Here is a 27,268-nt window from a genome sequence, read left to right on the forward strand (position 1 = left end):
ATAGATTGTGACGGAAGCCAATAGAAAAGAAGCTGTTAATGGCAAAAACAGACTAAACTCAGATTAGTTTAGTTATTATAAGTTGGTTCAAAGATCTTAAAGATCTCAGTTTGAATGTATTACAGTATATGTGCCCACAAATGTTCAACTAACTCAAAATAAGTTAAGTATTGTTTAGAAATATCCAATTTTATGTAAAACAGACTTAAATCATTTGAGTTCAAACAACTTCATGGGTTTACAGTGTGCACTGGTGTTTTATCAAACGTATTGTCATGGATAAGTCATGGATAAGTCATGGATAAGTCATGGAAATTTCTTGGTTAATAGAAAAATGTTTATTGACATTATCTAGCCCCATAGGCTACTATTTATCTATTTAGTATGCTTCTCAGAGGGCCGGCTGTGTGTTGTTATAGAACCTGTTATTTCACAATTACAGCTACGATTTTTAAAAAGCAATTAAATTCACATCATCTGCTGCTGTATGCATGGGTTAGCTTTCAGACGACAGGAATAAACAACAGGAAGAGGAGAAACAGCAGGTTGTTTTTCCTCTGATTTCATGTTTTTTTGGTGTTCCGCAGTCCCAGAGCTCACCGCAGGCATTAGCCCAGCACTTAAAGGCCTGGCTCTTCAGACAGGGATTAAACCCCGCCTTTCAATGGAGAATCTCCTCCATTCATAATTGAAGTAGCCCAAGACTATAGCCTTAATCTCTGACTGGGGAATTCAGACCCGAGCATTTCACTTAAAATCTTCATTATAGAAAATACCAGGCCCGTGCCATCGGGACCGAGCTGTAATGTACGGGGAGACTGGGGGAAGGTGGCAGGAACTCTGAGAACTTGAGAGCTTTTGGCTGGAGTTCAGGTGGAGTCTCATTCGAAATCGCATGTTTATTGTAATCATGATCATGACAATGACTTTCCACGTTGAAAGAGCTGCAACAACATTGTAAATAATAGCAAACTCAAACTGCATTACACTGTCACACTGTAGACTGTGCTCACATGATATAACGTAACAAGAGGTAGATAGATAGATAGATAGATAGATAGATAGATAGATAGATAGATAGATAGATAGATAGATAGATAGATAGATAGATAGATACTTTATTGATCCCCGAGGGGAAATTCTTGACATCCAGCAGCAGGTGCGTATAGTACACAAAGTTACAAAAAGATAAAAAAAATATAAATGATACATATAAATACAACAAAATAAAAAATAAAATGAAATTATAAAAGTACAGTCTTTAGTGTGTGTGTGTGATGTAAAATGGAGGTAGTGCAGTTGAACACAATAGACAGCGAACACCAGTTGATGTGCATAAAGTAAGTATAAGGATAACTGATGTCCGCCATACAGAAAGTGCAAACACAGTTATATAATAATTTAAATTTAGCAGTGCAAATGATACGTAAACAGTAGATGAATGAACTAGTGAATGAACTACTAGTGCAAAATAGGGTAGAACTATAAAAATATTGTTATGGGCATCAGCAAGATAGTGTGACCATAGATGGGGTCACATGTCCATGGTGTGGCCAGAATTGCTGGAAAGAAAAGGTGTCACAGAGTCTTCAGTTTGCTGTGCTGAGATGAGTTGAAAAGTCTTATGGCCTGAGGGACAAAAGACTTTCGAAGTCTTTTGTCCCTCAGAGCAAGGTAGAGTAATGTGGAGCAAGGCAGAATGATGCATTGAGGTATAGATGTAACTACTTAGGTTCAGTGAATGTAAACATAATATTTAATGGACAAAGTAGATTATTAGATGATTATTAGATTATTCTTCTGTTTCTCTGGTCCAGAGAACTGCAGGAGCACTGTGCTGCTTTATCTCATTTCTCATGTTTACATCTGTGCACCACAGACTGCTCTGTTTTCCTATTGGTCAGCATCAGGGAGCACGACGCGGAGCATTTAAAACTAGGCGATAAAATAAAAAAAAAATCTAACATGCTAGTCTTTTCGTTGGACGCCCCGAAGGCGTCGCTCACGTCAAGTTACTGCTCTTTGACTGTGTCAAAATAGGGTTAAAATCGGGCTAAAATTGTGTAGTCTGATCCGGGCATAAGGCAAAGCAAGTTATAGCAATGCAGATTGAGGTAGAGTGAGATAAAGGGATGAAGATAGAGCTAGAGGTCTGGGCAATAAATACAAAATTATTTAAAAAATAATCTATAGGTTCTCTTATCAACATTATCTTGCCCATGATTTATAGTAAACCTACTTGCTACTGTCAGCTAATTTGGAATTATTAACTCAGTACTACAAGAGTTTATACCTCCACAACTGTAAACTACAGTCATATGAAAAAGTTTGGGCACCCCTTTTGTACACCCTGTGCTCTTCCATTTCCTTACTATGTTCCTCACAGTGGAAACTGACAGGTTCAATCTCTGAGACAACTTTTCGTATCCTTCCCCTGAACAACTATGTTGAACAATCTTTGTTTTTAGATCATTTGAGAGTCGTTTTGATGAGCCCATGATGCCACTCTTCAGAGGAGATTCAAATAGGAGAACAACTTGCAATTGGCCACCTTAAATACCTTTTCTCATGATTGGATACAGCTGGCTATGAAGTTCAAAGCTCAATGAGGTTACCAAACCAATTTTGTGCTTCAGTAAGTCAGTAAAAAGTAGTTAGGAGTATTAAAATCATTAAAATGATAAGGGTGCCCATACTTTTGCACCGGTCAAATTTTGGTTGAATGCATATTGCACATTTTCTGTTACAATAAACCTCATTTCAATCCTGAAATATTACTGTGTCCATCAGTTATTAGATATATCAAACTGAAATGGCTGTTGCAAACACCCAAATATTTAGAACTAAAAATGATTAAGATTAATAGGGGTGCCCAAACTTTTTCATATGACTGTAACTTCACTGCTACTTTAAACTAATTAGCTCAAGATAATGGACAGAAGAGTCAGTCTACTTGATGAACGCTTTAATAGACGTGACAGAAAATTCAGAACTGGCTGTGAGTTGCTTTAAAATATAAGAAAACCCTCCGTCCAATCACGTCCACACCCTCCCACCCCCCCAAAATCCCGCAGAGTGCTTTCAAAAGCATACATTTTTTTTCAGTGAACAGAAAACAGCACTTACACGCTTTGAAATGTGTGTGTGTGTGTGTGTGTTAGTGTTTAGGCCTAACAGCAGGAGGCAAAGTTCATTTCAGTCATTACCGCCCAATTATAGCCAGCGTCGTGTTCTGAAACAAAGCTCCACATGAGCGAGCTCCACATGACGGGATGTTGGTGAGTCTAAACCGACACGCTCACCCCAATTAGATTCTGAAATAGCGTGCAGAATCTTCTCCAGCTCTTATTAGTTCCTGATTGCTGTGTGTGTGTTTTTTTTTCCTTAGATAGAAATACATGGAATTCCCTTATATCCTTAAAATATGCTATGTAGAATTAGCTATTTTGGTACCATTTTAAAATAAGACTAACTTTATGAAGGGTTTATAAATGGTTTACAATTAGTTTATTAATGGTTACTAATTAGGTTGTAAATGCCTTAAAAATCATTCAGTTATAACACATTCGTAGAAAGGGCAACAATGACCTGTTGTTTGCCCAATAGTGAACCCACAGCCGTCTATATTGTTGCCCTTTCTACGTATGTGTTATAACTGATTATTAATGATTTTTAAGGCATTTACAACCTTATTAGTAACCATTAATAAACTAACTGTAAACCATTTATAAACCCTTTATAAAGGTAGTCTTATTTTAAAGTGGTACCGCTGTTTTTAAATATGTATATATTTTACTCACAATGGCTTTCAGTTAACAGCTGTGCTGCTGAACTTTGTCAAAAGTTAGTAACTTGAATTTCCTGCTCTCTTTAATTATGTTGTGAAGAGAACTACTCAAGAACAACTTAACTAAGTACAGAATAATAAAAAAAAAGAATTCAAGAATTAAATAAAAATAAAAGTATCCTCAAGTGCAAGTGCAAAAACGTAATGATGAATCTGGCTCTCATCAGGGCCGCCACAAGAAAAGGAAGAGCAAGAGTTTCCTCTGTTGCACAGAGTTACTAGACTCAGAAAGTCCAAGAGTATTTTGGTTTGTTTAACACTTTTAAGTTACTACATGATTTCTTATGTGTTCCTTCATAGTCTGAATAACTTCAGTATTTATTTATAAAGTAGGAAAATAATAAAAACATTCATTAAGAAGGCGTGTCCAAACTTTTGACTGGTATTTTATATCTCTACATACAATATATATATATATATATATATATTTTTTTTTAAATATTGCTATGTCTATACACTCTATGATACATGTGCCCTTTTAATTTAAATCAGGTTTTCTTAAATGTAAATGTAATTTTTCAGTTTAATGCAGTTGAAGTACAGTCTGTATGTTGCTGTATTAAAGAACAGTTTTATTGAGATACTGTTGAACAGGTGTGTAAATGAAATATTTGATTAATCTGTTGGCTACAGGCAGCAACTGTGTGTTTATACATTTATCTCTCAGCTCTTTCACTTATTCACTTACAAACTGCTTATACAATACAGTGTGATGTACATCCCATTCTGAAAAAAACCCCGTCTGTTTATCTACTTGCCTGCCTCCATCCAGATTTAATTGTTTTAATTATTTTAGTTCACTGTGTACATGATTTTTTCCAATACCGTTTTTAGTGTTGTTTAGTGTTTCTTTCTTCTTTATATTCCAGTAATTTTGCACAATGTATCAGTTCCACTGGCAGCAAAACTGATGCATAACTTGATGCTCCCACCACCAGGTTTAACAGTTTTTACAGCATTCTTAGGACTGAATGTCTCAATATGGCCAAACAACTCGATCAACTTCAGTCCAGCTTGAAGGTGTTGATCATAGAGCTTTTTTCTTGGAGAAAAAAGCAGCCTCTTAGACATCATTACCTGTAAAACCTGTAAAGCCACTCATTTGTAGTCAAGGATACAGCTCTAAATCAATTTCTCGGATTTTGCTATTTATAGGTACAGTATATGTTTGAGTAAAATGTAGTTTTTATTCTATAAACTACAGACAACTTCTTCCAAATTCCAAATAAAAATATCGCATTTAGAGCATTTATTTGCAGAAAATGAGAAATTACTGAAATAACAAAAAAAAAAATGCAGAGCTTTTAGACCTCAAATAGTGCAAAGAAAACAAGTTTGTATTTATATTTTAAGTTTTAAGAGTTCAAAAATCTTTGTTATTCGGTGGAATAACTCTGGTTTTTAATCACAGTTTTCATGCATCTTGGCATGTTGTCCTCCATCAATCTCACACACTGCTTTTGGATAACTTTATGCCAGCATTAGTGTTAGCCTTATCGCACTAAGTGCTAGCTCTTTTGGTGTTCAGAGGCTGCTCAGCTAGCACTGCTGGAGCAGCATTAGCATTACCCGCTAACCGCACTAAGTACTAGCTCTTTTGCTGTTCATTTCTGACTGTAGTCTGCATGTTTACCACGTTAAAACAAGCTGTAGTGTGAAAAATACGATATATGTGTGTGTGCTACAGCTTAATAACATTAACATGATAATGTTATCTTGTGTCTCCTGCAGGGGGTGCTATAGGCAGCAGACGGCTTCTCCATGAGGAGCAGTAGAAGATGCCGGAACTGCCAGCGCTGCTGCTGCTGTCGATTCACTTCCACATCCTGCTAGTCACCGTGATCACCATGCCGCCCTCCGCCCTGAGCCAGCCCTCTGTCCTGTCGTCCGTGAGGATGGGTGAGTACCTGTATCGTTATCTCTAAAAACACAAATTACAAAAAGTATCTACTGGAGTATTATTTTAACTTCACTACTGTGTACTTAAATACCAAAATACTGTATCTGTATCTACTGGAGTATTATTGTTACTTTACTACTATACTTAAGTACTAAAATACTGTATCTGTATCTACTGGAGTATAATTATTTTTACTTCAGTACTGTGTAATTAAGTACTAAAATACTATATCTGTATCTACTCGAGTATAATTTTTTACTTCACTACTATACTTAAGTACAAAAATACTGTATCTGTATCTACTGGAATATTATTTTTTACTTCAGTACAGTAGTTAAGTACTAAAATACTATATCTGTATCTACTCGAGTATAATTTTTTACTTCAATACTATACTTAAGTACAAAAATACTGTATCTGTATCTACTGGAATATTATTTTTACTTCAGTACAGTAGTTAAGTACTAAAATGCTGTATCTGTATCTACTGGAGTATTATTGTTACTTCACTACTATACTTAAGTACTAAAATACTGTATCTGTGTCTACTGGAGTATCATTTTTTACTTCACTACTGTGTACTTAAGTACTAAAATACTGTATCTGTGTCTACTGGAGTATCATTTTTTACTTCACTACTGTACTTAAGTACTAAAATACTGTATCTGTATCTACTGGATCATTACTTTCACTTTTACTTCTTTACATATTTTGGATGAGTTCAATACTTGTACTTTTTTTGAGTTGTATTGTTACTCGATTTGTAACAATTATACAAATTTTGGGAATCATTCTGATCCCACATTATCACTAAAGCCAGAGTGGTAGATGATCTGCACTGTCACCAGCAACCATGCCCTGATAAATTGCTTTTTACACTGTTATCCAGCTCAAAGTAGCTTAACACCTTATTGGTAGAATCCGGAGAGCCTGGGGGCGCCGAGTGGTCCAGCGGTCTAAAGCGCTGCCAATATGAGCGTGAGGCCGCAAGTTCCAACCCCCGCTCATGCAGCTCTGCCATCAAGCTGCCGGCGCTCAGAGATAGCAGAATCGACCCTGCTCCCTCCTGGTGGGTAGATGGCGCTCTCTCCCCACATCACTCCTACAGTAATATCCACAGCACAGGGCGTCTGTGAGCTGAAGTACCGGAACCGAGTCGCTGCGCTTTCCTCCAAGCACGCTGTGATGCTGCTCGGCAATACTGCATCAGCAGCAGCTCGAAAAGAAGCGGTGGTGACTTCACATGTATCAGAGGAAGCATGTGTTAGTCTTCATCCTCCTGGTGTGTTGGGGCATCACTAGTGATAGGGGGACTTCTAATGAGTGGGTTGGGTATTTTAAAAAGTTTAAAAATAAGCTTATTAAAAAACACTGTTTACAACCCATAATGCTAGCTTCAGCTCCGAGCGCCGCCATCGCTGTACTGTACACTGACAATTACCACAGACATATATACATAGACTTCTACGGCAGGCGGATTCTACCAAGAAAGTGTGGAGCTACTTTGAGCCTGGATAGCAGTGTAAAAAGGGATTTATCGGGGCAAAATATGCCTCAAAGCGGCCGTTGTAAAGAGCTCAGGAAGCTGTAGGAGAGCGGAGGTGGGCTATTCATCCAAAGTCAATTTTACACCTCCTTTAAGAGGTGTAAAAGTCAATTTTAGTCCTCCTTTAAGAGTAGAACGTCTACTTTTTCTCAAGTCTAGTGTATTTTTCCGTTTTTATATTTTTTGTCTGCGTTTAGTTTTAAAACAGCAAGCGAACTGGAATCACGCCAGATAAACACTACTACACCACAGCACACGAGAACAGAGAAACTGGCAGAGTCGCCTCCAGCTATTAGCTTGCTAAACAACTGGCTTAGCTCTGGCACTGATATAAAGTGCACTTCTCATGTAAGCTGGATAGACAGCTGCCAGCCTGTGCAGCGCTGAGGGAGGAGCAGAGCCAGCGCCGTCTCATGCTAAATACTGAGCTGGTATTTAAGTCTGATGTCAAAGCAGGTGTCAGACCAGAGCCAAGCATCGCACCCGACCACCAGCATCCCCACTCGCTCCCTCTGGCCTTTGCTTACGAGCTTTTATAGCCACTACGTTAAGCAGCCAGTCTGGGTCACGACTCTTCCTGTGTTGACCTTCAACAATCATTGAGTCTCTAATGGTTGTTGTTCTCTGTTCTGTCTCCCTCTCTCTCTTTCTGCCCTTTATTTTTACCTCTCTCTGACCAGCTGCAATTCTGGATGACCACTCTGCCTGTGGGCGTGGAGAGCGGTTAGCTTTAGCATTAGCACGTGAGAACATCAACAGTGTGATGGAGGGGCCGGCTCGCGCAAGAGTGGACGTGGACGTCTTCGAATTGCAGAAGGACTCGCAGTACGAGACCACCGACACCAGTAAGTCCCATTTTCTCTCACACACAAACACACTGCACAGTGCATCAGTGTTCTCCTGATTGGAGCAGCCGGGTGTCCGAGTGTGAAGAGTGTTCAATTAGCAGGGTAAGAGCACGGTTTTGCTCTAAATACTGCAATGCACACAATATTATGGGTGACATACCAGAGTTCAAAAGAAGAAGAGGACAAATTGTTGATGCACGTCTTGCTGGAGCATCTGTGACCAAGACAGCAAGTCTTTGTGATGCATCAAGAGCCATGGTATCCAGGGTAATGTCAGCATACCACCAAGAAGGACCAACCACATCCAACCGGATTAACTGTGGACGCTGTAAGAGGAAGCTGTCTGAAAGGGATGTTCGGGCGCTAACAAATGGCTTCACAAACTTTCAAACACCACTGTACATTCAAGTGTGAAAGCTGTTTTTGATGTCTGGTGCAGTTCTGCTGCAGGTTTGGAAGCTTTCAGCTCCCAGTGCCTTGTGTGGGGTCATGTTTTTGGTTCTTTTTTTTTAATGTGAATACTTTAGCTCATCATATTACCTCATCATATTATTTAATCAATCTACAGTTTAGATAGGGTTCCTGTGTGGGAAAATAAACAAGTGTTAATGTTTCCTTACCCCTAATGTGCATTTAAATGTATTTAAATTGCATCTTTTAGAGCTTAATTGCAAGACATGTTGACTGTTGCAGATATTCTCTGGTCAATTAAACGTAGTAATGCATTATTAATGCCACAACAGTTGCTATCCATTATCAATAAAACTTAATTAATAAAAGATTGAGTGATTTAAGCTGTCAGGTGAAGCATTCTGAGAGACATTTGTATTATAAATATATATATATATATTTTTTTCTAGTGTGCCAAATCTTGCCCAAGGGTGTGGTTTCTGTGATTGGCCCCGCCTCCAGCCCCGCCTCAGGCTCTACTGTCAGTCACATCTGTGGGGAGAAGGAGGTGAGCTGATGCAGAATTTGTTGATTGATTGGATGAGGATTTTTTTCCTCACTAGCTTTTAGAACATTGATCAAGTCTCCCTCTCTCTCTCCTTTCTCTCTCTCTCTCTCTCACTCGCTCTCAGATCCCTCATGTGAAGATCGGTCCTGAGGAGACTCCAAAGCTACCCTACCTGCGCTTCGCGTCCGTCACCCTGTATCCTAGCAACGAGGATCTAAGCCTCGCCGTGGGAGCCATCCTACGCTCCTTCAGCTATCCATCGGCTAGTCTGGTCTGCGCCAAGGCGGAATGTGAGTCTGTGATCTTTGCTCTCTCAGTCGGCTAGTCTGGCCTGCCCAGCAGCGCCCTCATACAGCCTTCCCAACTGAATAAACAGATAGAGAGAGAGAGAGAGAGAGAGACAAAGAGAGAGAAAGGCAGAGAGATACAAAAAGAGAGTGAGAGATAGAGATAGTGAGAGACAAAAAAGAGTAAGACATACAAAAAGAGAGTGAGAGATATACAAATAGAGAGTTAGAGAGATACAAAAAGACCGCGAGAGAGAAAGAGGGAGATAGAGAGAGAGAGAGAGAGACAAAAAGAGAGTGAGAGAGAAAGATAGATAGAGATAGAATGAGAGATACAAAAACAGTGAGAGAGAAAGAGAGAGATAGAGAGAGAGTGAAAGAGAAACATATAGAAAGAGCAAGAGATAAAAAAAGAGAGTGAGAGAGAAAGATAGATAGAGATAGAATGAGAGATACAAAAAGAGTGAGAGAGAAAGATATAGATAGAGAGAGAATGAGATACAAAAAGAGAGTGAGAGAGAAAGATAGAGAGTGAGAGACAAAAAGAGAGTGTGCGAGAAAAAGGAGGTAGATAGAGTGAGAGACATAAAAAGAGAGTGAGAGAGAAAGAGAGAGCGAGTAAGAGACTCAAAAGAGTGAGAGAGAAAGAGAGAGATAGAGCGAGAATAAGAGACAAAAAAGAGTGAGAGAGAAAGAGAGAGTGAGAGATCCAAAATGAGAGTGAGAAAGATATACAAAAAGTGTGAGAGAGATACAAAAAGAGAGTGAGAGAGAAAGATAGAGATAGAGTGAGAGATATAAAAAGGAAATTAGTGAGAAAGAGAGAGATAGATAGAGAGTGAGAGATAAAAAGAGAGTGAGAGAAACAAATAGAGATAGATAGATAGATAGATAGATAGATAGATAGATAGATAGATAGATAGATAGATAGATATTATTATAGATAGATAGAATATTATTCGAGCTACAATTACACTTACATGTGTTACACAAAATGCCACATGTTGCCTCAGCATAGTGTTGTAGAGGTTCCTAATGTTGTCCAGTAGCATCTCACACATTTTTAATCAGGGGTAGGTCTGGAGAACTGTAGCAGTGTGTGTACGAGCATTGTCCTGTTTGAATAGGGCATTAATAAAGTGCTGCCACTTTAATCACGAGATCGCTGGTTCGAATCCTGGGCATGCAGCTTGCCATCAGCTGCTGCAGCTGGAGCTCTGAGAGAGTACAATTGATTATGCTCTCTTTGGGTGGGTAGATGGCGCTCTTTGTCTTTATCACTCCAAGAGTAATGTAGAAAGAGGCGGAGTCTGACTTCACATGTGTTGGAGGAGGCATGTGCTAGTCTTCACCCTGAGTAGCAGTTGAATAGTTAGGAATATTGGTCTAGTAAAATTGGGAAAAAAAAGTGGAAAAAAATAGAAATAAATTACAATAAAATAATAATGTAATATGTAATAAGTGTAATATGACTTCTGCTGGACCACAGTAGTGGAACATCCCTGCAAGACCATCCATCACACTGGATACAGATCAGATCAAATCAGATCAGATCAGATCAGATCAGATTAGAGCAGATTAGAGCAGATCTGATGTGGCAGACTGTGGCAGTTTGGTGTTGAACCAGGTGTACTGATGCAGCTATGCTATAGTTACAGTGAATCGTGTGTGTGTGTGTGTGTGAGTGTGTGTGTGTGTGTGTGTGTGTGAGTGTGTGTGTGTGTGTGTGTGAGGGCATTGCTTCATACAGTTCAGCTCTGACCTAGTTGGCTGCACTATGGTTGCCATGGCAGCAGAGTAGGTGCAACTTGCCACTCATCAAGCTCATTTAAAATGGTGACAGCAGATAGAGCGAGAGGCCAGCGCTTCCTCACCAGCTCTGTGTTGTGTTAGATTGTTAGATTGGATTGTGTGTGTGTGTGTGTGTGTGTGTGCGGGTTAGGGTGGTACCGAATCAGAGTTATGTAAGTCGAATCAGATGTTTTTTTTTTTTTTACTTTATGTAAATAAAGTAAAAGTAGTGTCAGGTGATAAAAGAAAAATCGGATTAAGTCTCAAAAATAATCTGTGATTAATCTCACTTGTTCTTCCTTTTAAGACTTAAGCTTTTAAGAAAGACTGTTTAATATAATTGTAAGTTAATTCATTAATGCAGAGTTCCACTTTACCATTATGTAATACTTTGTGTTGGTCTATCATTTAAAATCTCAATTAAATACAAAAAAAAAAAGGTTCAAGGGGTATGAATAGTTTTGCAAGCCACTGTGTTTCTGAGCATTTAGAGAAAACTCATATCAAGCATATCGTTGCTGACCAATGAAAAACATGCATCTCCAAAAAAGCAACTTTACAGGAGACAAATAAAACCTTCTTAATTTTCAATGGAAGTCAATGTAAAAAAATATATATATTTCAGTTAATTCTGAAGAATTTCTATTGTATTTTCACAATTTCTTCACATGTTTTACATTGGACATCGACGATATGATTAATGTATAGCCTATTTTATTTACTTTTGCTTTACTTTAAACATTAAAAGTGACATTTATCTTTAAGGACAGATCTGCAGACTCTTCAGTGTCTTCATAAGCTAGAGCCACTGTCTCCTCAGCTAAAGAGCTTACAGCTCTGTTTGCACCAGCTAGTAAACGTTAGCTATCTTGTGTAAGTAACTATAGGTTTAAATCGGATCTCTGGTGGATTCTGTGTTTTACAAAGACCTTAAGTATACACGAAGCACGGTTTGACAAGGCAGCAAAACTCGACAGAACACCGGTCAAAGTGTGCGCCATTCGCATTGGATTTTATGATGTAGAAATTGACTTTTTGACTTTGGCTAACTGTTGTTAGCCAATCAGAGGCGATATGTTTGCATGTATGAATATTCATAAGCAAGAGCTAAAATCCTGTCTTTCTTCAGAGACCACTAATCCAGTGAACTAAAGCAGGGTTATATAGAAACACCGGAGCACTTTTTTCACAATTATAAAAGGAAAGAAAAAACTATGGAATGAGACCTTTAATTGTTTTCATGTATTTAAAAATAATCTATATAAAGAAAAAAGAAAAAACTGATGATCTGACATTTTAGTGTGGGAGGTTTCATGGCTAAATCGGAGCAGCCTGGTGGTCAATCTTCATTAATTGCACATTGCACCAGTAAGAGCAGAGCGTGAAGGTTTAATTAGCAGAGTAAGAGCACAGTTCTGCTCAAAATATTGCAATGCACACAACATTATGGGTGACATACCAGAGCTCTAAAGAGGACAAATTGTTGGTGCACGTCTTGCTGGCGCATCTGTGACCAAGACAGCAAGTCTTTGTGTTGCATCAAGAGCCACGGTATCCAGGGTAACGTCAGCATACCACCAAGAAGGACCAACCACATCCAACAGGATTAACTGTGGATGCTGTAAGAGGAAGCTGTCTGAAAGGGATGTTCGGGTGCTAACCCGGATTGTATCCAAAAAACATAAAACCACGGCTGATCAAATCACGGCAGAATTCAATGTGCACCTCAACTCTCCTGTTTCCACCAGAACTGTCCGTCACCACGATAAATTATTGTGGTCTAAAACCAGGTTTTTCAGTTTCATTGTCCAACCCCTGTATGTGTATGTGTGTGTGTGTGTATGTGAGAGAAATGTGCGGTCAGTAATTAATGAGAATATGTTCATTTATTTCCCATTACTGGCCCGTCATTAATCTGCCCTAATCTGATTGGTCACACTGTTGATCGCTTCTGATTCGGCACATTCTGCTTGATCTCCTCGTCCGTCTGTCTGTCTGTGTGTTGGTCTGAATGAACCTCCAGAACCATCAGAGCTTTCAGCAAATAGATCAATATCTGTATAATGAGCCTTTTGTGTGTTTAGAATAGTAGTTTACATTTCATACAGACACTGTATAATATTATATTTTTTAAGATTTTTCATATTTCATGAATGAATGAGCACATTATTACACATATAGGAAAATAAATGTTATCCTTCACTGTAAAGAACTTAGTTTTAAAATAGTTTTAGTAAATCTAAATGTATTTTTTAAACAGAATAGAACAATCACCCTAAACAATTCAACATGTCTGCAGCTCTAGGTCATGAAATTGTGCACCTTTTTGATGTAGCTTAACATGAAAGGGTGGATGCAAACATGACAGAAAATGAAAAATGAAAAATAAAAAATATATCTATGATTTCCAGGTAGTCTAAAGTCTTATAAATATGATAAATATTCAAAAATACGGATATAAAATGACTTTATGTCAGTCCTTTTAGCTACAGAGCACAAGTGAGCTGGAATTCACTACAGGAAATGAAACTAAAACTCAGCTCTCTCTCTGTCTGTTGTCACTATATCATTTAGACAGCCTTTAACTGTTTTGGTTGAGTTTTCTTTTACCCTTTTATTTATTTTATTTATTTTGTTCTTTTATTGATCTAATTTTATATTTTACCGTTGAGCCTTTTTTTATTTATTTGATCTATTTCATCTCTTTATTTGTTTTATTACTGGTTTTACTTCAAGCCTTTTTTCCTTTTCATTTCATTTATTTTGTCCTTTTATTTTATATATACTTTCGTAACTTATTATTATTGTTGTTATTTATTTATGTTCGTTCCATCAATTACCTTTTTTTTTATATAATTTTGGGGTAATTTTAGTCCTCTATTTCGTTAATTGTGTTTATATTTTATTATTCTATTTTTTTATATCTTTATTTTATTGCATTACATTTTAGCCTGTCTGCAAATCCTTTAATTCTGAATTATTTGATTTCTTCTTAATTAAATCTTATATTGTTTGCTTGTCCGCATATATGTGATCCCTGGCCTAGACCATATACACGGTTCTGTTTTATAAAACCACTCTTTGCTGCCCTGCAGAGAACAACAGCTTCAATGTTCAGTTTTACAGTGTTAAATATGTCAGGTCAAGAAAGACTTTATTATTTTATATTTTTTTATAAAAACAAGTATTTATGTTAAGTGAAATCAAGAAAGACCATATTTTATTTTTTATAAAAAAATATATTTATGTTAAGTTAGTTCAAGAGAAATGTTCTTTTTTTTATAAAAAACACATGAAACCTGAAGGCTATTGCTCTCATATCCAAGAAAGGGCAAAACATACTGTGGTAGGCCCCTGGGGTTAGGGGCGTGACCACTGTGACCCGGAAGGAGGAAGCACACAGAGATACACAGACACGGGGAGTAAATTAACTCAAAACGTACCTTTTATTTTAAATGCCCTCCACCACACCCAAAAACAAACTTAAATAACCATAACTCGGCCCAATGGGGCTCTAGAGTCCGTAGAATTACTTTAGTGGTTTTTAAAGGTCCGTGCGGCCTCAGCTCACTCCTCCCAAGTCCAAGTCTCTCCCGAGTGTGAGCTGAGGCAGAGTTTGTATGCCTGTCCCAGCTGGCGGCTTAATCAGTCCTCAATGCCCACCGGCTGGGACAGACATGGCTGTGAGTTCCGGCGTGGGGCGGACCCACGGTTCCCCCGCCTCCTCACGCCACAATACATAGTACAGAATACACCTCACTGGGATTCCTGACATCTTGTTTTCAATCAATAGGTGGTATGGGCAATGTCTACATTTAAGGCAAAATGGTCATTATTTTCAAAAATTTAGTATCACGCTGCAGAGAAGCAGAAGTAATGAAAATGTAATGTCCCCATATGAGGACGCAGGGATTAATCCTTACCTGTTTTACAGATATTTAATTTTTTAGCTGAACCCCCCCCCCCCCCCCCCCCTCTCTCATGGTTCTGGAGGTTTATGGGGACATTAGTTTATTAACATTTAAAAATGATCCCTGCCATTTGAGATCAAAAGTACAAAATTAGTCTAAATAAATGTTTTACCTTTTTAAGTAAGTAATTAAATCAGATACGAAGATTTAGATCTAGATTTAGATTTTTTCACTGGCCCATGTTTCTGTTTGAACTGGCTGTAAAAACTTTTAAATGGGGTTTACACCTTACATCTTGTTTTTTTATTCAATATATGGTACAGACATTGTCTCTATATAAGGCAAAAGGGTCAGTGTTTTAAACAATTAAGTACAATTAAGAGAAGCAGAAATGTAATGTCCCCGTATGAGTTAGCAGGGTCTCAAGATGGTATAAGAGGTGTAGCTATGGGGAAGGAAGTGGAGGGGGGTTGGGGGAGGCTGAGGTGGCCTTGGTTAACTGCTCAGTGTCCTTCACTGGCAATAAAAAACGACTTGTAAGTGAACAAATCAGCATTACATCACAATAACAACCGCAATAAATTTACTTCCAGGTAAATGATTGCAGTAATGCTGCTAGAACAGATATGATAGGGTTTTGTACCAACCCCACAAACCCTGTAACATCAAATAGCTTTAATGACTACATAACAGATGAATATATAAAATACAGTGTATCACAGAAGTAAGTGCATCCCTCACATTTCTGCAGATATAAAGAAGTATATCTTTAATGGGAGAACACTGACAAAATGACACGTTGACACAATGAAAAGTAGTCTGTGTGCAATTTATTCTTAAACTGGACACTGAAAGTTCCAACATGGCACCTCATGGCAAAGAACTCTCTGAGGATCTTAAAACACGAATTGTTGCACTACATGAAGATGATCAACACCCTGAAACTGAGCTGCTGCACAGTGGCCAAGATCATCCAGTGTTTTAAAAAAGCAAGGTCCACTCAGAACAGACCTCGCATTGGTCGTCTAAAGAAGCTGAGTGCACGCGAAGCTCAGCGTCATGTCCAATTGCTGTCTTTGAAAGACAGGCACAGGAGTGCTGTCAGCATTGCTGCTGAGATTGAAGAGGTGGGAAATCAGCCTGTCAGTTCTCCGACCATACACCACACACTACATCAAATCAAATTGGTCTGCATGGCTGTTACCACAGAAGGGAGCCTCTTCTGAAGTATGTAAACAAGAAAGCCCGCAAACAGTTTGCTGAAGAAATGTCAACAAAGGACATGGATTTTAGGAACCAGTCTCCAGACCTAAACCCAATAGAAGGTGGAGGAGTGCAAAGCCTCCAATATCCACAGCTCTACTTTTTATTGTGTCAAAGTGTTATTTTGTCAGTGTTTTCCCATGAAAAGATCCACTAAAATATCTGCGTGTGAGGGGTGTAGTCACTTTTGTGATACACTTTGATATGTTTTTCAGTAGCTTTCTAACAGAGTTCAAAAAGTGCAATGGTTGTTGTTGGCAACCAAAACAATTATCTATTTTTTTAGCTTTGGTCTGAAGTGAATATAGTACACAATTCTACAATTCTACAAAATTGTTTTCTTCAATTACAAATGATGTCCAAGGACTGACGTAACGTAGCTTTAAGAACTGAGCATCCGTCTTCAAATTATATTGCAAGTGGCAATCTCCGGGGTCCAAGCACTATATGCCATTAGGGAGGCAGCAGAGCACAACTGATGGGCAGTATATTGTAAATAGAGGTGAGTTTATAAACAGAGCAGAGTTGTTGAACTGAACAAACCATTACCCCTTATAACCATTTCAGCCTCTGAGTGCAACAGATGATTAAAGTCGTATTAAAGTGATCTTCTAGGAATTGTGCCCCAGGGTTTGAGACCTGAAATTGACCAATTTTTCTCTGTTCGCATGTTTTTTCACATCTATTTTACACTTTGTGGTGAAATCTTTGGGTTAAAAAATTATTAGAAGTTTGGGTTAAAGTACTACATCTGCAGTCGGTTCCTCCAGCTGAACATAATTCTGATTATAGGTTTAGGAGTAAAAAAAGTATATTCTGAAACACACTTTAAAATGTAGTTAGTGTAAAACTATCCTTGTAAAAGAAAAGTGTATATTTTTTTAAAGTATACTAATCATTGAAAAGTACATACTTTTTAAAATTAAAGTATGTACTTAAATACAGAGGTGGAAAGTAATGAATTACATTTACTCACACTACTATAATTGAGTAGATTTTATGAGTAATTTGTAATTACTCATAAAAGTAGTTTTGTAGTAAAATGTAGTTTTACATTTTGACACAAGTAATTTACTTCGCTACTTTGGAAAACTCCCCGTTACTGAGTAAATAATTAAATGCTGGGAAAAAAAACAAATTGTTTAAATTAAAAAAAAAATGAGTTTTGTTCTCCATGGCAGCGCAGCTGAGCGGTTAGCAGGAGAGACGCTGTGTGAATCAGCTGTGCTCAGGGGAACCGGTGTCCTGTCGAGTTATGCTACCCATCGATATGTGCTTCTTTACGGCACTGCGCATGAGCTGACCAACATTCTTTTTGTATGATTTCATGTTTTTAATGTTAATTCCTTAAGTTTTTATTGGGAACGTCAAACAATCTGCTTGGATGTTAAAAAAACATGTAAATAGCAGTTAAAGCAAAGCAATGGCAAGTTAAATAAATAATAATGAACTGTAAATCTATAAAAATACAGTTTATATTCACCTATATGACCATAACTTTTTAAAAGGTAAAGAAAAAAAGGGATCACAATGTCACTTGTTCTTAAAAATGTTTAATGGGGTGGTCTGAACAAATACAGCCTGAAAGGTCCAAATTATTTAATGTAATAATAATTAATTTATGATTTTTACATCAAATAATTAAAAGTAACTATGTAACTTGTACTCAAAGTACATTTTAAATTGAGTACTTTTTTTACTTTTGCTCGAGTAGATTTTTAGCAAAGTAAAGGTAATTTTACTCAATTACAATTTTTAGTACTTTTTCCACCTCTGCTTAAATACATACTAAATGTACTATTTTGGAACAAATCATGGCAACTTAAGTATATTTCAGTTGTTATTAACCTGTATTTAAATACAACATAAAGGTATTAGGTTGTGCTTTTGAGTGTTTTTTTTCGTATACCTTTTGCAAACTTAATTACTGTATATTTAAGTATGTGTTTTAAACATTTTAATCATAATTTTTAACAGCCTTGAAATATATTGTAAATATACTACTTTGGGTACTTTGTGTACACCTTAATGACACTGGAAAAAACTACAGCGTTTAATTTTAAGCATATTGCTTAAAAAATACATTTGATAGAAAAATACAAAGAAAGTATATTTAATGTGTATTTTCATTGAATATATTAATTAAAAAAATTATTTACTTTTAGTATTTCTTTACTTTTTTACATTTCAACATGCATTTAATGCTCTTAAGTATACTTTCTTTAGCATTAGAGGGTAGCATTAGAATTTCTAATAAATCATGTTTATTTACTGTATATTGATGTGTATTTTGCAGAATTTAGGGGGCACCACAGACATTAGGTTAGGTGCAGCTTATCTAGTACTGTATGTACTTAACAGAAAATAGGCGCTGCCACTATAATCGAGAAATCGCTGGTTCGAATCCCGGTCATGCAGCTTGCCATCAGCTGCCGGAGCCCTGAGAGAGCACAATTTGCCTTGCTCTCTCTATGTGGGTGGATGGAGCTCTTTTTCCTCATCACTCCAAAGAGTGATGTCGATCAGCACAAGGCGTCTGTGAGCTGATGTATCAGAACCGAGTCGCTGTGCTTTCCCATGTTAGTAGATCATAACCTTAGGGGAACATATCGGCAGTTAATGACTGTACTAGGCTTACATTCAGATGGAGCAAATGGTCTAAAACTACCTTAAACTACCTTGAATCCGGATCATGCAGCTTGCTATCAGCTGCCGGAGCCCTGAGAGAGAGCACAAGTAGCCTTGCTCTCTCTGGGTGGGTACAGTAGATGGCGCTTTTTCCTCTCATCATTTAAAAGGGTGATGTCGCTCAGCACAAGCCTGCGTCTGTGAGCTGATGTATCAGAACTGAGTTGCCGCGTTTTTCTCTGAGCGTTAGCGCTGTGATGCTACTCGGTAATGCTGCATCAGAAGCAGTTGGAAAAGACCCTCCTGATGTGTTGGGGCATCACTAGTGATAGATAGGGGGATGTCCTAATGAGTTGGTTGGGTAATTGGCCTTGTAAATTGGGCAGAAAATGGGATACAAAAAATGTAAAACTAAAACCTTAAAAATGTGGATTTTGTAAGAGCAGGGATTTCTGGTTGAACTTCCTTTTCTTTTTCTTCTTTTTCATTGTGGAATAAGTGTGTGTGAGATGTAGTGGGTTATTAATAGGCCTACCAGTAGTAGCATGTAATCTCAGAGGTTTTAAAAAAAGAGAGAGAGAGGAAAAGAGAGAGAGATAGAGCAAGCTCTATTAACACAGGAAGTGGACTGATTTAACAGAGGTTTGAGATATGGAACGGATAGAACTGACGGGTGAGTAAAATCCAGGGAGATATGTGTGTGTTCGGAGGGAGGGAGCGAGTGGGTGAGTGAGAGAGAGAGAGAGAGAGAGAATGAGAGTGTGTAAACGAGTGCATTGATTTCTCTTCTCCCTCAAACTAATTAAAGTTTGGCACTGGGTTCACTGGCTCTCTCTCCGCACACACGCACACACTCCCACGAGAACGCAGCCACTTATTTACATTTAGCACACACACACACACTCCCACACACACACACGCTCGCGTGCTCACACATACACATACACCATCTCCAATCCCGCCCACTCATGTCCCCACGTCCCCAGGTCTCCTGCGATTGGAGGAGCTGGTAAGGCGGTTCCTGATCTCCAGGGAAACGCTGTCCGTGAGGATGCTGGACGACGACCTGGACCCCACATCCCTCCTGAAGGAGATCCGCGATGACAAGATAGCCACCATCATCATCGACGCTAACGCCTCTGTGTCTTATATGATTCTGAAAAAGGTATATACGCACATACCCACAAACACACACACACTTACACACACACACACACACACACACACACACACATATATATATATATATATATATATATATATATATATATATATATATTTATATATGTATATTAGAGGTGTGCCAAAAAATCGATTCACATAAGAATCTTGATTCTCATTTACTACGATTCAGAATCGATTTAAAATGTCCCAAAATCGATTCTGAGGGGCGGGTTTTAGACTGATTTTGGGCTGGGTATTTTTGTTGGACCTGGCAACCCTGGGGATAGCGCTTGTCCTTTCAAACGGAGATCTTCCAGACACACACAGAGCGTAGGTGTTTGAGAATCACCGGTAAGATGGCAGAACAAGCACTATATTACATTAGATTAACGTGTAGTTTCAATGTTTTATGGCAGAATGCTTCATAACAAGCATAAAAAAGATCGCTAGTAGTTAGTTTCAGTAACTGTTAGCTAGCTAACTAGCTAACTTTCCAGTTCCACCTTAAATAACGCTACAGGTGGCAGCGGGCTGCAGCATTTAAGGCGGAACGGAAAAATACAATAAGCTAATCAGAGCTAATTTCAGCTCCTCATCACAGAGGAATTAAGGAATGGACCATATGAATTAATTTCTCCACCTCCTGCCCCCTTTCTGAAGAAATACAACGACCTTAAATTAACTAGTTAATCAGCAGCTGCTCCTGAACTTTAGCGCTCCACTGCTATCGTCACATCAGCCCAGCAGAGTCACCTACACACCACCGCTAGTAGCCTGGTAATAAAGCAGTGTTATTTATTATTTATTTATTGTTCATTAACGTCATTGTGATATCCCAGTGATTCCTCTGTCACTGAGGACCCACATTCCTGCACATTTTATTGTTTTTGTAACACATTACCTGCTCCAGGACCAGTGTATATTATGGAGGGTTTTTTTTCAATAAGATTCATAAGCCAGAAGCAGAAATTTTTATAATTCAAATCGTTTTGAATCAAAAATCGATTTTGAATCGAATCGTGGCCCCCAAAATCGGAATCGAATCGAATCGTGAGATAGTAAACGATTCCCACCCCTAATGTATATATATTATAGGACATCGTGGATCAATTCCATTTCTCTTTTGTTCCCTTCTCCCTTGTTAATAAATTATACTGTAAAAAAAAATTAAAATAAATATATTTAAAGGTGTATATATGTATATATATATATATATTTATAAACATTCACCTTTAAGTTCAACAGACAATCCACAAGTACTTGACACTCAAAATGTGGTGAACCTGAAACGCAACTTTTTAAGTTAAAGTATTAAAGTAACTATTGTACAGCCGCTCTGTCTTAGTTATTTACGTTTATTTCACTAATTACATTAAGTTGTTTTCCTTTAACATTTGCACATTGTAGTTGTTTTATAGCCATAAATTCTAAGTTAAAATACACCACAAAAAAAAGGAAAAATCTAAATAAACAGTGACATTAAATTTAAGCTGAATTAACATAAACTTTTAACAGGATGCAGTAGACAAAAACACCCTTACATTAGTAGTCTTTTCTCGAAATCATTAATTCACATAAATTAGCGATAGAGTGAACACTACTGAGAGCACAGCCAACACAGAGTTCCACAGAGTTCCACAGAGTTCCACAGAGTTCCACAGAGTTACTGCAGCCGCTCAGAAACTGATGCTTGTTCTTACAGCCTACAACACACTGTAGAGACCAGGCAGTTAATCACTGTAATATAAGACCCTCCTAGTTTACCTAAGGTAGCCAGGTGGGAGTGACTACACACTGATGGTGAGTGTTAGTCAGAAACTGTTGGATACACCCGGTATGCAAATAGATTGTGCCTGAAGCCAATGGAAAAGAAGCTGTAAATGGCAAAACAGACTAAACTCAATTGTTATAAGGTAGCTCAACTTAAAGATCTCAATTTGAATGTTTATATGTGCCCACAAATCAGTTAAACTAACTCAAAATAGTTGAGTATTGTTTAGAAGCATCCATTTTTTTGTAAAACAGACTCAATTCATTTGAGTTCAAACAACTTTTGAACTTTTTGAACTTTTGTTTACAGTGCTGAATTTAAAGTATCACCTCAAGCTCTTTACTCTTTAAGTAAAAGTGTAAAAGTACTGCTTTCAAAACTACTTAAAGTATAAAAGTAATGTAAAATGGAAAAAAAGTAAAGCTGAGAAAAAAAAAGTGCCACAGAGTCCTATAGTGCATAACCCCCCCCCCCCCTCCTCCCCAAACCACATTTTACTAGAAGCCATGAGGACTATAATGTTCTATTAAAATGTTAAAGTTGATAAATAAGGGATGCACTAGGCTACACTAGTGTTTCAGCTGCATATATGTCCATTGAAAAAGAATGTATTTTAGTACAATGTAAATATATTAAAGAAGCTTTGTTGGGACATTTTGATAAAAAAAGAAAACATTTAGAATAAACACTTGCAAAGTAAGTACAAACACACCCACACACACACATAAACACAAACACACACACACACACACCTGTCAAAGTGATCTAGGTTTGGGTTGTTCTGCATGCATGAGTTTGGCCTTTGCTGCACAGCAGCCATCGGTAGGAAAACTAATGCATTTAAAAATCTCTCTCTTTCTCTCTCCCACTTGTACTCTCTCTCTCTCTCTCTCTCTCTCTCTCTCTCTCTCCTCAGGCATCAGAGTTGGGGATGACATCAGCCTTTTATAAGTACATCCTCACCACTATGGTAAGACAGTAGCTTGTCTTTCACAGTGATTTATACACAGTTCTGGAACAAATAAAGAGAGCACTTCAGTTTCTGAATCAGTTTCTCTGATTTTGCTATTTATAGGTTTATGTTTGAGTAAAATGAACATTGATGTTTTATTTTATAAACTATAGGCAGCATTTATTTCAAATTCCAAATCAAAATATTGTCATTTAGAGCATTTATTTGCAGAAAGTGATAAATGTCTGAAATAACAAAAAATATATTTGGTGGAATAACCCTGGTATTTAATTACAATTTTTAATGGCATCATGTTCTCCTCCACCAGTCTCACACACTGATTTTGGAGAACTTTATGCTGCTTTACTCCTGGTGCAAAGATTCAAGCAGTTCAGTTTGGTTTGATGGCTTGTGATCATCCATCTTCCTCTTCATTATATTTCAAATGTTTTCAATTTCATAAAATAAAACAAACTCATCATTTTTAAGTGGTCTCTGATTTTTTTTCTAGAGCTGTAATAACGACTGCTCACTCCTTATGCACACTCCTCCCAAAGCTTAAATCCTTAAGATTCTTAATTTTTAATGTAGTTCTGTGATCTGAAGTGATCAGCTGGTTTGTGTGTGTGTGTGTGTGTGTGTGTGTGTGTGTGTGTGTGTAGGATTTCCCCTTGCTGTGGTTGGATGATATAGTAGACGAGCACTCCAACATTGTGGGCTTCTCCATGTTCAACACCACCCACCCCTTCTACCTGGAGTTCATCAGGAGCCTCAACCTGTCCTGGAGAGAGGGCTGTGACATTAACCCCTACCCGGGACCAGCGGTGAGAGGAACTGTCTCAGCATCTACAGTACAAACATCTACTTTACATCATTTACTGTGCTATTATTTTAAAATTAAACATTTGGACAAATGTATTTTTTTTTTTTTTTTAAGATTTTCATAAAATTTGGCATTTTTTTTATTTATTGAATATTTTGTCCTGCTTAACCCTTGTGTGGTGTTCGGGTCTGTGGGTCCCGTTTTCATTTTTCATCAAATGATACTAAAAAAAATATTTTTTCTAACTCAAACTCATTGGCATTGGCTCATTTTTGGTGAGAAACATATATCAAAACACATTTTCCATAAACACACACACTATACACCCCCCCCCCCCCCCCCCAACACACATTTATATTACATACAGTATGTTTGGCCAAGAGCTAATAAACATTGCTTCATTTGTAAATTTGAAACTAAACAAATTTTCTACTCATATCTTGAGTTTAATTCATTTTCTTTTACATTTTATTAAAAAAACTAATAAAAAAAGAGTAGCACTTTTTGAAAGAAATGTAACATAAGAAAGGAAAAGGGCAAATATTAACCATGTAAGCTGTTTATATTGCTTGAAATTTAGGTGAAGCAAGCATGTGTAAAGCATTTTAATGTAGAAATGCTTAATGTTGCTGAATTAAATACAAATAACAAAGTAAACGAGTAACAAAAATATGAACACCACACAAGGGTTAAAAAAAAAAAAATTTACAAAACTACAATTGAAATATTTATTAATTTATTAAACACAAAACATTCTGCCTGTATTTGACATCTTGGCAGAATAATTTACGTTACAGAATATTAATGTAAAAATAAAATAAAATTAAGGAACTTCAATAAGTTTTGAGATCTTTTATCTGCTTCATGTTGTCAGACATGTTCTATTTTGGTGATTTATTGATTCTACAGGTCTGCCAGTAATCAGGCCTTGTTGTGGTTAGTAGTGAAACTGAACTCAGCTTTCCAAAAAGTGTGATTAATCCCAGTTAATTTTTTGGGGGAAAAAACACTTTTTTCACACAGAGCTAGATTGGTTTAAATAGTATTTTTTCCTTTAATAAATAAAATCAATATTAAACAATTCCTTTTTATATTTACTCAGGTTATTTTATTTGTCTGATATAAAAATTTGTTTGATAATCAGAAAAATGTAAGTATGATAAAAATGCAAATCTGTAAGCAGTTTTCTATCCTTAAGAAAATTCTGACCTCACAGACTGATTATTAGTGTGTGTGTGTGTGTGTGTGTGTATAGCTGTCGTCAGCTCTGCTGTTTGATGCGGTGCATGTGGTGGCGAGTGCGGTGCAGGAGCTGAACAGGAGTCAGGAGATCGGAGTGAAGCCCCTCAGCTGCACATCCCCCCAGATCTGGCAACACGGCACCAGCCTGATGAACTACCTGCGCATGGTGAGAGCGTGATTATTCTGTATACGTGATTATACTTTAAATGATTTCGATCCAGTATGAATCTGCAGAGTTTGTACTGTTTTATAGTCTGTCAGAAATCACTGTGGATTGATTTGATCTGTAGTGTGTGTTGTGTTTTATAGTCTAAAGGTAATAATTAGGAAGCTTTTTGCTATCCAGTATGAATCTGCATAGTAATAACTGTGGAGCAGTTTTGATCCAGTATGAAATGTGTGCATAGTCATATAGAAGTGTGTGTAATGTTTCGTGGTCCATGATTAATTATCATGGAGTGATTTTAATTCAGTATGAATCTGCTGTGTGAGTGATGTTTTATAGTCTGGCAGTAATAACTGTGGAGTGATTTTGATCCAGTATGAATCTGCAGTGTGTGTGAGTGATGTTTTATAGTCTGGCAGTAATAACTGTGGAGTGATTTTGATCCAGTATGAATCTGCAGTGTGTGTGAGTGATGTTTTATAGTCTGGCAGTAATAAATGTGGAGTGATTTTGATCCAGTATGAATCTGCAGTGTGTGTGAGTGATGTTTTATAGTCTGGCAGTAATAAATGTGGAGTGATTTTGATCCAGTATGAATCTGCAGTGTGTGTGAGTGATGTTTTATAGTCTGGCAGTAATAACTGTGGAGTGATTTTGATCCAGTATGAATCTGCAGTGTGTGTGAGTGATGTTTTATAGTCTGGCAGTAATAAATGTGGAGTGATTTTGATCCAGTATGAATCTGCAGTGTGTGTGAGTGATGTTTTATAGTCTGGCATTAATAATTGTGGAGTAATTTTGATCCAGTATGAATCTGCAGTATGAGTGATGTTTTATAGTCTGGCAGTAATAACTGTGGAGTAATTTTGATCCAGTATGAATCTGCAGTGTGTGTGAGTGATGTTTTATAGTCTGGCAGTAATAAATGTGGAGTGATTTTGATCCAGTATGAATCTGGAGTGTGTAATATTTTATAGTCTTACAGTAATAATTGTGGAGCAGTTTTAATCCAGTATGAATCTTCAGTGTGTAATATTTTATAGTCTTACAGTAATAATTGTGGAGTGATTTTGATCCAGTATGAATCTGCAGTGTTAGTGATGTTTTATAGTTATGCAGTAATAATTGTGGAGTGATTTTGATCCAGTATGAATCTGCAGTGTTAGTGATGTTTTATAGTCTGGCAGTAATAATTGTGGAGTGATTTTGATCCAGTATGAATCTGCAGTGTTAGTGATGTTTTATAGTTATGCAGTAATAATTGTGGAGTGATTTTGATCCAGTATGAATCTGCAGTGTGTGTGAGTGATGTTTTAGAGTCTGGCATTAATAACTGTGGAGTGACTTTCATCCAGTATGAATCTGCAGTGTTAATGATGTTTTATACATCATTTTTACGTTTTTTACAGGCTGACAGCAACAAATATAACTATGTATAATAATGTGTATTGTAATTCTTTGTCAGTGTTACTTTAATTTAGAATAAATCTGCAAAAAAAAAGGTAACAATAGGAATTGTTCATAATAATTGTGTAGTGATTTTAATCCAGTATGAATCTGCAGTGTGTGCTGTCTAATATTTAATATGAAACAAACTGGCCACTGAAATTATTTTACAATGAGTTTGACCTCCTTTGCAAAAACTAATTGAGCTCCAGTCATCAGCAATACTTTTCTCTGTCTCTCTCTCTCTCTCTTGTTCTCTCTCTCTCTCAGGTTGAGTATGATGGTTTAACAGGCCGTGTTGAGTTTAACAGCAAAGGCCAGAGGACCAACTACACTCTGCATATTCTGGAGAAACACAGATACGGTCACAAACAGGTAACATGCATGCACACATACAGTATACAGTATGTATTAACTAGGGCTACGCAATGTTGGGGAAAAAAAGGAGTTTATTTGCAATAGTTATTCCTGTAAAATACACTCACTAATAAAGAATAGTTGCACTATTGTATAAGGAATCAACTGACAAAGTTGACAAAGTTACGGTTATAGCTAAAATACAAAAAATTGAACTTTTACCAGTTCGAATCCTGTTCTTGTAGCTTGCCATCGGCATCCGAAGCCCCGGAAGAACACAATTGGCCTCGTTCTCTCTTTGGGTGGCTGGATGCCGTTCTTTCCCCACATCACTCCAAAGGGTGATGTCGATCAGCACAGGGCGTCTG

At 37.4% G+C, this 27,268-nt stretch overlaps 1 protein-coding gene across 1 annotated transcript in view; it reads left to right on the plus strand.

The window, feature by feature from the left end:
- The window catches only part of grik5 (glutamate receptor, ionotropic, kainate 5), a 135,492-nt gene that overhangs the window by 90,823 nt on the left and 17,401 nt on the right, over positions 1 to 27,268 (plus strand). Inside the window, exons 3-11 of the mRNA XM_049480118.1 lie at positions 5,579 to 5,746; positions 7,974 to 8,138; positions 9,002 to 9,099; positions 9,224 to 9,389; positions 19,966 to 20,144; positions 22,831 to 22,884; positions 23,529 to 23,690; positions 24,945 to 25,097; positions 26,814 to 26,918. Of these exons, the coding sequence (XP_049336075.1) occupies positions 5,626 to 5,746; positions 7,974 to 8,138; positions 9,002 to 9,099; positions 9,224 to 9,389; positions 19,966 to 20,144; positions 22,831 to 22,884; positions 23,529 to 23,690; positions 24,945 to 25,097; positions 26,814 to 26,918 (1,203 nt within the window). The 5' untranslated portion in view covers positions 5,579 to 5,625. The remainder of the gene's footprint in view (positions 1 to 5,578; positions 5,747 to 7,973; positions 8,139 to 9,001; positions 9,100 to 9,223; positions 9,390 to 19,965; positions 20,145 to 22,830; positions 22,885 to 23,528; positions 23,691 to 24,944; positions 25,098 to 26,813; positions 26,919 to 27,268) is intronic.

The sequence above is a fragment of the Astyanax mexicanus genome, chromosome 6 (assembly GCF_023375975.1).
Source record: "Astyanax mexicanus isolate ESR-SI-001 chromosome 6, AstMex3_surface, whole genome shotgun sequence".
Taxonomy (NCBI): domain Eukaryota; kingdom Metazoa; phylum Chordata; class Actinopteri; order Characiformes; family Acestrorhamphidae; genus Astyanax; species Astyanax mexicanus.